Genomic DNA, 15,000 nt, shown 5'->3' with positions numbered 1-15,000 from the left:
CAAGGCCATGCCAGAGCTAGAAAGAGAAGCATAAGAAAGAAGTTGTATCAAAATGTTTTGCATTTCAAACTGACAGATTTCTTAAACAAAGGCAATTTGATGTGTGGTTCGTGAACTGAAATGATACATTCTTGTCTCCACGAGTTTCTAGATTGATGAACCAGTAGCTCTATCCCCTAGTGTTCATCCCTAGATTGAGGGAGGAAAACAAGTTTGCCTGTTTTGTGAATTCCCAATGGCTTTCTTGAATTTCAACAAACTAGTCGATTGAACTGAACGATTTGAATAAACTGAAAGGAAGACAATATTTTCTGCACCTTTCAAGGAAGCTACTGCTGCCCAAAGCTGGGTTAGCATTTCAGCCAACTTTGCTTCCGGGGCCTTAGCTATCGCATCAGTGTGTGACTGGCTGAAAAGCTTGGCAGTGAACATGTTCTACTGAATGTTATTTTTTCTCTTCTATTTAAATTATTTAAAAGATTGTCATAAATTGGGCCCTTATCAGAGGTTGTCAATTTCCAATGTAATGATGACAGTGAGGGAGACTAGCCACTGGAAGAAATTACCCAGGGGAGAGGTGGAGTCTCTGTTTCCTGGTGTCCTACCATCATAACTGGTTGGGAAGGTGCCTTTTAGTGAATTACAAGCAATTGGGCTCAATAGGGTGCTAAGAGTGTGAAATTTCATAGCCCGTGAAATAGAGGCCAGATTAGGAGACTGAATTGTTTCACAACCGATGCCTCTATGAAAAGCTCAGTGTGGGGTGCGGAACAGACTCTGCTGTTTTACTGGGTAGCCTGCTTGCTCCCCAGAATCAATAATGAGCAAGTGGGGTGATCCGGGGTGCAGCTCAAACATCCAGCTGGGCTGGCCAGGGGCAGAGGTCAGGCCTGCCAGGGAAAGGTGGGTGTGGCAGTGACTTCACAAAAGCTTTTCGCAGGAACTCAGCCCATTGAGCAAAGATTAGTTGGGAATTGGTCCTGCTTTGAGCAGGGGGTTGGACTAGATACCTCCTGAGGTCCCTTCCAACCCTGATAGTCTATGATTCTATGAGTGAGACATCTGTGACCTCACAGAGCTCCCTTGCCAACAGCCAGGCAGGACAGGGATGCAGGGCAGGGGGAACCTCGCAGAGCCCTGTAGCCTTGCTGCAGCAAGCCTCCATCTTCGCTTTACCAGAGAAAGGTTATGAGCAGACAATGGCTGGAAGTTGAAGCTAGACCAATACACACTGGAAAGAAGGCGAGGAGCATTTTTACCTCAGAGTTTGGAGCAATTCACTGAGGGTTGTGCTGGATTTTCCACAACTGGCCTCTTTTAAAATCAAGCTTGGGTGTTTTACTAAAAAACCTGCTCTAATTCCTATGGGAATTATTTTGAGGCACATTCTATGGCCGAAGTGAAAGAGAAAGTCAGACGACAGTGGTTTCCTCTGGGCTTGGAATTAACCTGTGACTCGCTGGGGGCGTTTGGAATGTGGCCATTTTGCTTCCCTCTTCCTCCTTCCCTCTTGTCCCTTCTTCTCAGTTGGAAAACGGGCCACCAGAAAAGCCTGATTTCCACCCTGTGCCCCTTCCATTCGTGCTGTAAGCTGAAGGGCATTGTGACTTGAGAGCGAATTCAGCCAGTCAGTGCTAACTCTCCACAGGTGATTTGCATAAGTCAGTAAAGGAACCTGCAGGTTTCCGCGGGAGCGATGCCCAAGGCAGGGCTCAGGCTTCGGGTTTATGCTCCGGGTTAGTGGAGTCAGGGAGCGACAGGTGGCTGAGTTCCCTCTGGTGTCACAATGTTACTGCTCAGGTTCCTCTGCCTGCTGCACCACCTGGGCAGTGACTGTCAAGGGGAAGGTTTTGTGGATTTGAAACTTAGAAACCAGGAAGCGCAGGAGAGGACTGGCTGAGAGAGTTTGGCAGTAAAATGTAGGTTTTGTGGCAATATCCTGTGCAATTGCTACTGGATCCGGGACGGAGACAGCATTCCTGCCCCTCCCACCACCTCTTAGCTGGGCCTCCATAAAAGAGACTAGCTAGAGTTTTGCACACTTGTTTGTTTGAGACTGAGCAAATAAGGCCCAACAAATTACTGCTAGGATGAATTTTGCTGCCTCCTCTCCTTGACTAGAATACAAGCAGTTTCTGATTCTCTCAGATGAAATAGTTCTTCTAAAATCAAGGGCAAGACCAATCAGTGGCTTTTTCACAACCCAGCCCCCGCCCCCCCCAAGAGCTGTTATTTTTATTTAAACTGGGTTTTTTAAATTTATATTGAAAAAGTTTTTTTTTAAACTTATCCAGTATAAAATTTGAAATGATGACAAGTGATGTTAAGGCCTCTAGTTGCTCCAGCCTATTAAAGTAATTTAAATAACTACATATATGAAGAAGTCCATGTTTGCTGCCAAGTGTCAGAGGAAGTCAAAGCACTGAACTGTTGGAAGTCATTGCCTAAGCACCTGGGGGTCCAGAAATGATTGAAACACTCAGCCAGATTTTGGCAGCACTAGCCTCTTCTGCGGGTGCAGAAAGAATATTTTCTTCATTCCAGTTGATGCAGCTACTTCATTCAAATGTAAGAAACTGATTGGGAGTTGGAAAAGGATGAAGGCTTCTTTTCCCCTTGTAAAATATGAATAAAGGCTAGAGAGGAGGAGGTGTGAGCTACTACTTCTAAAATCTGGAAGGACGTTATGAGCAGGAACAATCAGTTCAGTGCACGAACTAGAGATACTTCTTTACCTCAGTTTGTTTGAAATGAAAACAAATGGTTCAGTCAACCTTTTTGTTTGTATGTATCCTGCAAAACCAGCAAGTCAACATGTTTGACTAGATCCCTATTCCTAGCATCATAGAAGACTAGGGCTGGAACAGACCTCAGGAGGTATCTAGCCCAACCCCCCTGCTGCAGGCAGGACCAACCCCAACTTCATCATCCCAGCCAGGGCTTTGTCAAGCTGACCTTTAAAAACTTGTAAGGATGGAGATTCCACCACCTCCCTAGGGAACCCATTCCAGGGCTTCACCACCCTCCTAGTGAACTAGTGTTTCCTAATAGCCAAGCTAAGCCTTCCACACTGCAACTTGAGACCATTGCTCTGTGTTCTGTCATCGGCCACCACTAAGAATTTCATGAGAATCAATCCCTCATTAGGAAAATAACTCAAAAATACAACTACAAAACATTTGGAATGAAATCAATCCTCCCTGACCTGTAGTGTCTGGGGGTGTGGGCCTCTGAGGCTAGACTGAGACCCTCATTGGCTAGAACCACCCAGTGAGCCAGTAACAATAGCCACTCCTGTTACCGTCCAAGCCACCGCAATCCAAGGAACCGCTGAGGGCTGCGGGAGACAGAGGGGTGCTGAGAAGGTCTAACTCATGACTGCCAACCCAGAGATGTGTTATTGGCTTTGGATGGGGGACAAGGAGCAAATCCGTCAGTCACTACAACAGGTCCCACTCGGAGCCAGGGAGACTGGGAATCGAGTCCTGCTGGCACTGCCAGCTCTGGCTTTCTGGAGGAGGAGGAAGACCCCAGCTCCCCTAGCTGACCCTGAGGCACCTTCTGGGCCCAAATGGAGGTGGCCCCGGGTACAGCTATGGAGTGTCCCAGGAGCGTTCCGCTAGTGGCATTGTATTGTTTTCACAGCCAGTTTCGATTGCTGGTTGCTACCCCTTGCCCTGCTGGCAGGGCATTGAGCGGCACCCGTTGCCGGCCACCTGGGTGCGGAGGTCGAGGAGGGTGAAGGGAGGAGTAACCCTCAGCATCTGCCATCCTGCTCCATCTGATCTAGAGTAAGTAAGTGGAGTTCTCCAGAGCCATCTGCCCCGTGTGGTGGGAATATCCCACCACTGGGGCTCCCAGCCCGTCCCTTGTCAGGGTTTGTGCCCCAGGTTGAGGGTTCCTGTGCCCTGGGGTGGGATGTCTCGGGAGGAGAAATTGCCTCAGCGGAGGGGAGGTGGGCAGGGGAGCAGGCAGGCTCGTTAATGAGAGGCTGCCTTGAAGCCAGACTCATGGCTGCTCCCCACTCACTTCCAGGATGGAGCGAATCCGGCAGATGCTCAGGAAGAAGGCCGGGCAGGTGGCTCCACAGCCAGCAAACATCAGCCAGCCTGCGCAGGCGGAGAGCGGCCCCTCTGTCCCCGCGGGCGGGGAAGAGGCTCGTGGCCAGGGGAAAGGGAGGAGCTGCTTCGCCTGCTGGAGGAGGCGGAAGACAGCAGCTCCTCTAGCTGAACCAGAGGCACCTTCTGGGCCGAAACGGAGGTGGCCCCAGGTTCAGCCGTGGAGGAGAGAGCCAGGGGAGGGCAGGAGCCGGGGGCGGCAGCTCTGGGGCTTCCTTTGCAGGAAGCCAAGGAGCCAGGAGCTGCGCCCCAGGGCCCAGCAGGAGCCGCCAACCTCCATGGCAGCTGAGGGGCCCTGCGCCGGCCCAGCCTGGCCCCGGAGGAGCCTCCCGCCAGCACCATCCCCAGCCCATCCTGCCTCCGGAGGAGCCTCCCGCCAGCACCACCCTGGCCCCGGAGGAGCCTCCAGCCAGCCCCACCCTGGCCAGAGAGGAGCCTCCCGCCAGCACCACCCTGCCTCCGGAGGAGCCTCCCGCCAGCACCACCCTGGCCCCAGAGGAGCCTCCTGCCAGCCCCACCCTAGCAACGGAGGAGCCTCCTGCAAGCCCCACCCTAGCAACGGAGGAGCCTCCTGCCAGCCCCACCCTGGCCATGAAGGAGCCTCCTGCCAGCCCCACCCTGGCCATAGAGGAGCCTCCTGCCAGCCCAGAGCAGGAGTTCAGGGACTGCGGCGCGACCGACACCAGCAGCTCCGCATTCTCCTGTGGGGCCAGCAGCTCCTCCATGGGGTCTGGCAGCCCCGTGTTGCTAGGCTCCCTCTTTGGAGGTGAGGAGAGACCCAGGGGAAAGGGAGGAGGACTGGGGCGGTGGGGGACCAGTAACACCCTGTGCCCATGGGCTCGCCAAGGCGCCGGCACTGACCCACGTGAGCCCCACTGACACCAGTGGGGGTGGCACAGCCACGCCCCATAGCAGCGGATGCTGGGTGGAGTCGGGGAGCTCCAGCCTCCCCTGATCATGTTGGGGGGGGGGCTGACTGCCACGGGGCCCTGAGGCTGATGGGGCTGAGGGCGTCTCTGGGAGGGGCAGGGTGGGGCCCTCGCCGCCATGGGGCTCCTTACAGAGAAAGGGGAAACATGGAGCCTTCTCTGTCCACTGCATCCCCCCAGCAGCAGAAGGGATTAAACTTTCTCCTTCCCTCCCTGGTGCAGACACCCCCAGTGCCCAGGTGTCGTGGCCTGAGGAGGAGGAAGAGGAGGAGGAAGAGGAGGAGGAGGAGCAGGATTTCTGCCCTGAGGAAGACATCGTCCTGGTGATCCAGCAGCACCTGCAGGGCAGAGCTGAGGTACAAAAATCCCCCAGCTGCGCTGCCACCCAGTCTGTCCTGCTCCTTGTTCCATCCCCACCCAGGCAGGGGGTCTTGCACCAGAGAATCCCTCACCCCCAATGGGGGACACATCTCCTCTGTTATCTGGCACCCCAAAGTGGGGACCTGTGTCCCACACAGGCCAAGGTCCTCGCCGACACTGTCCCAGTTCCACCCCCTGTCGGCGCAGGGCGGGGGCGGCTTTCCCTGTCCAACCCCATGGAGGTCCTGAGCCCTGGAGCTGGTTTGGGTGTGGGGTTCAGGGCATGTGCCTTGATCCTGACGTGCTGTTCATGGATCAGGGGTTCAGAGGGGATTGCGTTACCCCTCCGTGGCTGATCCCAGCCTTCCCTCCTCTCCTCATTCTCTGATCTCCTGCCTGGACTCTCCCGGGGATCCTACCTCCCACCCATTGCAGTTTGGCTGGTCCATACTCTGCTGGGTACCAGGCCCTGCACAGAGAACTGCGAAGAGCAAGGATTGACGAGGCAGCAGGCATCCGGCCATGAACTCTTGCGAAGTGTCCCTGGAGTGATGTGAATGGGAGAGGCCAGGATGTGCCTCTTGAGTCTTGCCAGGGCTCCTGGAGAATCCTCCTCATTGTCCTCTGACTGATGTAGCCCCATGTCCCATGACTGACGGGTGCTCCCTCTTCTTGCAGGCTCTGCACAACCGCTATTCGCGGAGCCTGGACACCATCCTCAGGGGCCAGCTAACAGAGACCCCCACCATGGAGAAGCTGCAGCACCTCCTGGAGGTGAGTAGAATGGACGGTCTGGGGTGGAATTGCCCCTGAGCCCTGTGGGAGGGCAGCAAAGGAGAGACTAGAAGAGCCACTTTCCATTGTGTCCTCCCAGCTTGGACCCAGCCGGCCACACGTTCCCAGAGCTGCCAGTGCAGGGGGAAGGAGCTGGGACTGTCAGCCAGAGCTCTGCACGGTTGCATTAAGCACTAACAGTGAGCACCAGGCCTGGCTGGGGCCTGAGAGACTGAACCCCCTTTTCAAGCTCTGCCACCAGGGCTCGGCTACTCCACCCTGAGCACAAAGTCTCAGCCCCTTGGGGAGGGGGAGAGGCTGGTTTGTAAAGCATGTACGCCTGCCCGCTGACCCTCCCCTGCCTCCTTCTCCTGCAGCACGTCCATCGCTCTCTCCTGGCAAACAACCCCCAGGAGAGAGCCAGGGCCGTCCAGACCAGCGCGGCCCTGCTCCAGAGTGCCATCTCCCTGCCTGGATTTGACGTAAGTGACCTCTGACCCCAGCGTCCTGCAGAGTCAAGTTCCTCATCCCCTGGCTAATTGGTCCCCCCGGGTCCGTAAGGGACTGCGTTCCATAGGCCGCTGGCTGGCAGGGTCGTGCCTGGCCTCAGGGCCCTTGTTATTCTGGAGCCGCGAGGCAGCGAGGGCCCTTGCCCTGCTCCCTTTGCTCTGAGCTCCCTTGGGGGCAGAGAGGAAGAGGGCTCTCGCTCCTCTCCCCCAGCGCCTCCTACAGAGGGGTGGGAGCAGAGCTCAGGTCCAGGGGTGCTGGGGAGCTGAAGGGAGAATGGTGATGGATTCTCTCTCCTCCTCCTTCCACCAGACCTCCTCCGCCTTCTCCAAGGCAGGCGAATTCGTTCTGCAGCTGGGTCTCTGGATATCCCACCCAGCCAGTGATATCAGTCAGCAAGCCAGGGCTGGGATATACTGGCTTTACTGGCTCCTGCTCCGGAAGAGGGGTAAGAAACCCAGCTGGGCAATGGGACCCCATGGAAACGAGTCTCTGGGAGACTAGCTCCAGCTGGCCATTGGGACGCCTCCAGAACTAAGGCCTCTCTGCTTAGACCCGCTGTAGCGGGGAAGAGGAATCCCAATAGAAACAAGGCCCCTCCTTCGAGACTCCCTCTGCTGGGCAGTGGGACCCTACAGAAAGAAGCCCCCTCCTCTGAGACCGACCCCAGCTTAGATGGTGACTCTTTCTCTCCCCCTCTCTCTGAATTAGGGAGATGAGTGTGAAAGTGCCAAGGAAATTGGCTGCTTTATCTCCGAGCTTGGCTCTGTCCCCCAGCCCAGGGAAATCAGCCCACCCCCGTACGGGGCAGCCAGCTCGTGAGGGGACAGGAACGGAGCTATTGAGACACATGGAGGGAAAGAGCCCATCATGAGGGCAGGGGCAGGAGCAGGCACCACAGGGGACGGACACAAAGCTTGTAGGGTGTCACCAGTCGGGTAGCCAGGGCCAGATCTTGACTTCAGTGGGTGTGGGGGGTTCTCAGTATTAGACACCCCATGACCGTAAGGGTCACATGATTACGGTGATGGCTGAAACAAATCCCCCTTCTGGTACTAACCCGCCTGGCATGGACCCTGCGATTCCATTGGGCTGCGGATGCCAGGAGGAGCCTGGCCAGTGTGCACCCAGAAGGAAACAGGCACTGAAAGCAGAAGGCCAAACCTCCCCAATGGGTGTGTCTTTCTCCCCCAGGGCTCAACACCAGCGAGGCCCCAGACTTGTGGTGCCGGGATGGGCTCCATGACCCCGAGCGCCTGGGGTATAGAAACCTGGCCAGGGTGGGAGAGGTAAGGACTCTCGGCCGGTGCATTGCAGCAGCTCAGGTGTGGAGCTGTCTCCCGCTGCAGTGAGTGTGTCATGGACACAGGGCAAGAGCCTGCTCCTTATTTCCACAGAGTATGTGAGGCTCCTGGGAATGTCCGTGGGGTGAGGTGTGGGAATGAAGCAGATCTAAAAGACCGCGAACCTCTAGCGGGTGAGCTGCAGCAGCTATCGCTGCTGGGAGCAGCAGGGGTCCTGGGCTGTCTGTGTGAGCTGGGTTCCAGAGCGCGCAGACACATTCCCAGCATCTCATGGCACCTGCGGTGAATCCTGCTCCAGAAAGAGCTTTTTGAGGCCTCAGTGCCTGCAGCCTCCTACTGATGGGGGTTCCTGGTCCATGGGACCCCAAAGGTTGGCTGCCCCAGGACTCTTCTCCACCTTGTGAGACACTCGAGGGATTTGGAGCCTGGTTCTGGGCCATTGTAAGGGCTCTGGTTCTTTTGGTTTTAGGCCTTTGGCGAGCTGTTTACAGAGGAGCAGAAAAGATCTTTCCTCGAGGCGGGGCTGCTGGCCATTCACCACCCCCTCCTCCGCGTCAGCCAGGCTGGCCTGGTGCTGACGTATTCCTTCCTGGGGGAAGCCGGCCAGCTGCTAGAGGACGAGGTAACCAAAGAGGGGTCACCTGGGGAGAGACCCCTAGGGCCTTTCACCTCCAGGCCATTGAAAATCACTCCCATCCCATCCCCATGCGCTGACCAGGGAGCAAGGAGAGGGTGACCCCAGACAGGTGCCATTGGTCGGTGCCAGCTTCTCCCCTGAGCAGCTCAAAGCAGGGCAGACCCAGCTCCCCAGCAAGGCTATTTCCTAACAGGCGTCACATCAGCACGACACACTGCCATTGCTCATGCTAGGGGCTGCCAACTCCCCTAGCCACCTCTGTGAGCCTTTCCTCCCCCTCGGGGCCTCAGGCCGGTTCCTAGAGCTCTGGTATCGTGTTATCCCAGCCCCCACCTGCTCTGGGAGAACTGGAGGAGTCAGTCAGCAGAGGCTGCATAAGTGCCCCATTCACCAGAGCCACTGGCCATGGCATCACGTTAAGGACATGGGGATCCCTTGGGGAAAGGTGTCCACTTCCTCTCACCCCCCGGCACTACTGCCCAAAGCCTCCCAGCCCCCGGCTGGAGGGGGCGAGGTTGGCTGAGGGGACTCTGGGGAGCGGAGCTGGATTCCCGCTGGGTTGGGAGGTAGAACAGTTCTCGCGGGGGGACTGAGAGGAGTGGGGGCAGGAGTTCATTCCACAATGGTGGGAGAGGGGATGGAAGTCACTAGAGAAGAGAGAAGATTTTGTCTCGGGGGTTGGGGGGGGGAATCCGTCCCTCAGACATGGGGAGGAAATGTTGCTGGCTCCCGGTGCCGTTAATACCCTTCGTTCTCGTGGGTGTCGGAGTCTCTGATTGATCCTTGTTCCCTTGCAACAGGAGGACATCGCAGCCTACATAAAGATCCAGCTGTTTAACATCAGGGTCTTGGGCCAGGTGCCCGACGCCCTGCAGGGGCTGTGCTCCGTGGGGCAGCACTGAAGACCCCCCCCTCGCATGACCAGCTCGGACCCCCTGCTGCAGGTACTGCTCTGTCTCACTGTGCCTGGGGGGAAGGGCTGGGGGGAGCGGCCATAGAGCCCCCCGCAGCACTGAGAGAAACCAAGGCCGAGCACCTCGCTCTGGACACCCTGCCCCACCCGACCCCTGGGGCTGGGGCCAGGCCAGATACTGGTTGGGAAGAATCAGGCTGTGGGGCTGGCCCAGAAGTGAGAGCATCCGCAGAGCCAGGGGTTGTGCTCAATAGCCATTGCAGTCTGGGAGGGGTGGCCTGACATGGGGCCCCTCCCCCGTCGTCACTGCTCAGACCCTCCCATGGCCTCTGTCACCCTGGACGCAGCGAATGTCCGACCATCCCCCACCCGGGGCCCAATCCACCCACCTGGTATCTGAGCCCTTCCCAGCCAGGAATGAAACTCCCCCCGAACACCCTGGGGCAGGGGAGGAGCCTCCCCGTCTGGCAGGTGGGAACAGAGATGCAGAGGAAGGGCTGTGGGCCTGGTCACACAATCCTGGGTGTAGATCTGGGAAGTGGACTGGGTCCCGGCCTAAAGCCTTTCCCCCAGGGGCACCTTCGCTTCTGCCCTTTATTCTCCCCTCCGGCCAGGGGGTCTGTGCGTGTGAAATGAACAGGGAGGGGGACGGGGTCCTGGCACACAGCCTGGATGGGAGCTCCCCTTGGCTTGGAGCCCAGGCTCAGAGACATCTTTGTCACCCCGCTGTCCTTCTGGTATTGCTAGGAAGGGAGTCCCCCGATGAGGGGTCTCTAGGGCTCCAGTAAGTCATCCTCATTCCCGCCCGCATGTACCCCCTGCCCTGCCCCGCCCTGCCCTGCCCTCCGGTTTCTCGCTGTTGACTCTGGCTGGACTCTTGACTCCGGTCTCTGGCTATGACTTTGGTGTGACCCTTCTTGGCTCCAGATTTGGGTTCTGAACCCCGGCTCAGTATTCTCCTTGCCTTTCTCTAGCCTCGCTCCAGGCCCTCCACCCACCCGCTGCAGCCCTGCCACCACCTCCTCCTCCTGATCTTCTCCAACCCCTTCAATTTTGACTGCATGGCTTCGATCTTTGTATGGATATGGACATTGCCTCGTATTTCTGACCACCCGGCTTCGACCTCCGGCCTGGACATGGACACTGGCTCCCGTTCTGCCTGCAAACACTCAACACCCAGCAGCAGTAGACAGGCCCCACCATTAATCAAATCCTAACCCCACCCCATGACCCCTTAGTCCCTCCCACCTGTCTCCGGAAGTCCCGCCCCATGGGGGTATTACATCGTGGTCAAGGCGGCCACATGACTGGAAGCCAGGTATGTCATGTGACCCCTCTAAGAACTCCTCCCACCACCCTCTACCAATCAGGATGGGTTTCCTCCCGGAAGGACCACCCCAAGAGGAGATTTGACCAATCAGGGTGAGCTCTGGGGTGGGTGGGTGACCTATCCCGACGTGTGTCTTGTGACCCCTCTAAGAACTCCTCTCACTGCCCTCAACCAATTAGGATCGGTTTTGTCCTGACAGGACCACCCCCAGAGGGGATCCTGACCAATCAGGGCGAGTTCTGGGGCAGGGTGACCCGTCCGGGAGTGGGCTGTTTGACCCCACTAAGAACTCCTCCCAAGGCCCTCTGCCAATCAGGGTGCAGCACCATCACCTCATAAGTCCCAGCGCCGGACGGACGAGGCCATCTCTCGCCAAGGACCCATGGTTCAGAAATCGTGGGAAGGCTGCGGAGAGGAAACCTGGACTCCTTCACCACCCCCGTGAGAACTTCGGACTCTGTCTTCACCCCGAGGGTCTTTGACCATCTGTGGAGTAAGCGCTACATCAGCGACAGTGCCGAGGAGGAGGAGGGAGCGACCGAGGGGAGCCCTTTGGCCCAGCCGTTGATGGATACGCCGGAACCCGAACCCAAAACCCAACGAGCACCCCAATGAGCATGGTGGCCTCTCTTTCTTCACCCCCTTAGAGGTGGAATGCGACTGCGGCTCGGGGGAGTCACCGGCGCACAAGGTGAACACAGGTAAAGGAAAGATTAAGTCAGGGGTGAAAGTAACTTCCAGGACTTACCGGTACTGCCGGAGTCCTGAGGGGGCGTGGCCTCAACCCGAAGGGGCGGGGCCTCTCAAGATTTAAAGATCCTGGAGCATTGGCTGTGGCTGGGAGCCCCAGGGCCTTTAAATTCCCCCCGCAGCTCCGGCAGCCGGGTTCGAGCGTGGATTTAATGGGCCCGGAGCTCCCATGGCTGTGAGGAGCCTGAGCCTTACCCGGCTGGAGCCAGGATTTAAAGGGCCCGGAGGTCCTGCCGCTGCGGAGAGCTCTCAGCCCTTTAATTCCCTGCCCCAGCCTGGGTGCTGGAGCTGCGTGGAGGGGAATTAAAGGGCTCTGGGATCTACGCAGCCATGGGGAGCGCTGAGCCCATTAAATCCTGGCCCCAGCCCAGCTGCTGGAGCTGCGGGGGGGGGGAGGGCGAGATTTAATGGGCTCTGGATTCCCAGCAACTGCCGGAGCTCTGAGCCCTTTAATTCCCAGCCCCAGCCTGGCAATGCTCTGTCTCCCTGCAGCCGTGGGAGCTCCAGGCCCTTTAAATCCACACCTGAACCCGGCTGCCAGAGCTGCGGGGGGAATTTAAAGGGCTCTGGGCTCCCTGTAGCCGCGGGAGCTCTGAGCCTTTTAATTCCCAGCCCTAGCCTGGCTCCCGGAGCTGCAGGGGGTATTTAAAGGGCTCTGGGCTCCCCGCAGCCATGGGATCTCTGAAGCAGAGATGAAAATAAGCCATTACGGTCCAGTACGGTGTACCAGGAAGAGCCAATATGCCGTGCCGGACCGCACCGGCTTCCTCAGCAGGGATTTGAACGGCTCAGAGCTCTGGTGGCTGCAGGGAGCCGAGAGCTCTTTAATTTCCCCCCGCAGCTCTGGCAGCCGGGCTGGGGCCAGATTTAAAGGGCTCGGTGCTCCCTGCAGTCATGGGAGCTCCGGGCCCTTTAAATCCACACCCGAATCCGGCTGCCGGAGCTGCGGGGGGAATGTAAAGGGCTCGGGGCTCTACGGCGGCCTGAGCCCTGGGCCCTTTCATTTGCCCCTGAGCCCAGGGTTGATTTAAAGGCCCTGGGGCTCCCAGACGCAGCCGATGCTCCAGGACCTTTAAATCTTGAGGCCCCACCTCTTCCGGTTTAAGCCATGCCCCCTTAGGATTACAGCAGTACCAGTAAATCCTGGAAGTTACTTTCACCCCTGCTGTGAGCCCATTAAATCCCGGCCCCAGCCCAGCTGCCGGAGCTGCAGGGGGGAGATTTAATGGGCTCTGGGTTCCCAGCAAGCGCTGGAGCTCTGAGCCCTTTAATTCCCGGCCCAAGCCCAGCTCCTGGAGCTGCGGGGGGAATTTAAAGGGCTCTGGGCTCCCCGCAGCTGTAGGAGTTCTGAGCCAGAGATGAAAGTAAGCCGGTACGGGCCAGTACAGCGTAGCGGCAAGAGCCAGTACGCTGTGCCGGACCGCACCAGCTTCCTCAGCGGGGATTTAAAGGGCTCAGAGCTCCGGCGGCTGCGGGGAGCCCAGAGCCCTTTAAATCCCTCCTCCCCTCCCACCGCAGCTCCGGCAGCCAGGCTGGGGCTGGGAATTAAAAAGCTCGGTGCTCCCCGCAGCGGCAGGAGCTCCGGGCCCTTCAAATCCCGGCCCCAGCCCGGAAATGCTCTGGCTCCCTGCAGCCGTGGGAGCTCCGGGCCCTTTAAATCCACATCCGAACCCGGCTGCCAGAGCTGCGGGGGAATTTAAAGGGCTCTGTGCTCCCTGTAGCCGCGGGAGCTCTGAGCCCTTTAATTCCCAGCCCCAGCCTGGCTTCCGGAGCTGCGGGGGGTATTTAAAGGTCTCTGGGCTTCCCGCAGCCGCGGGATCCCCGAGCCCTTTAAATCCTGGCCCCAGCCCAGCTGCCAGAGCTGCGGGGGGAATTTAAAGGGCTCTGGGCTCCCCGCAGTCGTGGGATCTCTGAAGCAGAGATGAAAATAAGCCATTACAGTCCAGTACGGCGTACCAGGAAGAGTCAATATGCCGTGCCGAACCGCACCGGCTTCCTCGGCAGGGATTTGAACGGCTCAGAGCTCCAGCAGCTGCAGGGAGCCCAGAGCCCTTTAATTTTCCCCCGCAGCTCTGGCAGCTGGCTGGGTCCAGGATTTAAAGGGCTCGGAGCTCCCGCAGCTGCGGGAAGCCCAGAGCCCTTTAAATCCCTCCTCCCCTCCCACCGCAGCTCCGGCAAACGGGCTGGGGCTGGGAATTAAAAAGCTCGGTGCTCCCTGCCCCGGAGCGGAAGGACCCCCCACTGGCGAATTACCGCCGAAGTGGGACCCGCCGCCGAAATGCAGCCAGGTCTTCGGCGGTAATTCGGCGGCGGGGGGCCCTTCCGTTCCGAGACCCGCCGCCGAAGTGCCCCGAAGACCCGCGGCGGGGACCCTCCGCCGCCGAATTACCGCCGAAGACCTGGCTGCACCCCACTGCCGAAGACCCCGGGCCCCTGGAATCCTCTGGGCGGCCCTGCTGCTGTGAGCCCTTTAAATCCCAGCCCCAGCCTGGCTCCTGGAGCTGCGGGGGGAATTTAAAGGACTCTGGTCTCCCTGCAACCACGGGAGCTCCGAGCCCTTTAAATCCCAGCCCTAACCCAGCTGCTGGAGATGCAAGGGGAATTTAAAGGAGGGGAATTTAAAGCTCCCTAGAGCTGCCGGAGATCCGAGCCCTTTAAATCCCAGCCCCAACCCAGCTGCTGGAGATGCGAGGGGAATTTAAAGGGCTCTGGGCTCCCTACAGCTGCCGGAGCTCTGAGCCCTTTAATTCCCAGGCCCAGCCTGGCAATGCTCTGTCTCCCTGCGGCAGTGGGAGCTCCGGGCCCTTCAAATCCACACCCGAATCCGGCTGCCGGAGCTGCGGAGGGAATTTAAAGGACTCTGGTCTCCCTGCAGCCGCGGGAGCTCTGAGCCCTTTAAATCCCAGCCCCAACCCAGCTGCTGGAGCTGCGAGGGGAATTTAAAGGGCTCTGGGCTCCCTACAGCTGCCGGAGCTCTGAGCCCTTTAAATCCCCGCCGAGGAAGCCGGTGTGGTCTGGCACGGCGTACTGGCTCTGGCTGGTACTCCGTACTGGCCCGTACCGGCTTACTGTCACCTCTGGATTAAGTGACGGTCGAGGTTGTGAGACGTTCCATAGAGCTCTCTTGGCCGCAGTGCCCATGACGGAAGGTGGTACGTTCCGTTCCGCCATGACATTCATAAACACATCCCGTCTTTAAGGTCCATGTCTCCTAGGAACAGAGCGCGTCTGGGTCACGGCCCGGACTAAGTCGAGCATGTTAGAACCATTAACCACAGAGCCTTTGTACACAAAAGCCCCTTTATCGTTCCATGAAGAGAGATTTGTAGCCTGGCCCAGCTTCTTAAGCAGTACGAATGCATTTTTCTTAGAACGCTT

At 58.1% G+C, this 15,000-nt stretch overlaps 1 protein-coding gene across 6 annotated transcripts; it reads left to right on the top strand.

The window, feature by feature from the left end:
* The first annotated feature begins 4,621 nt into the window (after nucleotides 1-4,621).
* Nucleotides 4,622-10,886, top strand: LOC123370297. 6 transcript variants are annotated; one of them, XM_045016707.1, is made up of 9 exons: nucleotides 4,629-4,884; nucleotides 5,270-5,403; nucleotides 6,086-6,181; nucleotides 6,559-6,663; nucleotides 7,001-7,136; nucleotides 7,883-7,977; nucleotides 8,462-8,614; nucleotides 9,430-9,573; nucleotides 10,517-10,886. In XM_045016707.1, exons 1-8 carry the CDS (start codon nucleotides 4,710-4,712, stop codon nucleotides 9,529-9,531), a joined length of 996 nt encoding a protein of 331 aa, XP_044872642.1. In that variant the 5' UTR covers nucleotides 4,629-4,709; the 3' UTR covers nucleotides 9,532-9,573; nucleotides 10,517-10,886. The 6 variants fall into 6 exon arrangements, 5 of the variants coding, with proteins under 5 accessions (XP_044872645.1, XP_044872641.1, XP_044872643.1 ...); XR_006579360.1 differs by lacking the exon at nucleotides 7,883-7,977 and having other exon boundaries at nucleotides 4,624-4,884; XM_045016710.1 differs by lacking the exons at nucleotides 7,883-7,977; nucleotides 10,517-10,886 and having other exon boundaries at nucleotides 4,622-4,884; nucleotides 9,430-9,688.
* The last annotated feature ends 4,114 nt before the right edge of the window (nucleotides 10,887-15,000 follow it).

This window comes from Mauremys mutica, chromosome 4 (assembly GCF_020497125.1).
Source record: "Mauremys mutica isolate MM-2020 ecotype Southern chromosome 4, ASM2049712v1, whole genome shotgun sequence".
Lineage (NCBI taxonomy): Eukaryota > Metazoa > Chordata > Testudines > Geoemydidae > Mauremys > Mauremys mutica.
This window is presented reverse-complemented; position numbering and strand designations above follow the sequence as displayed.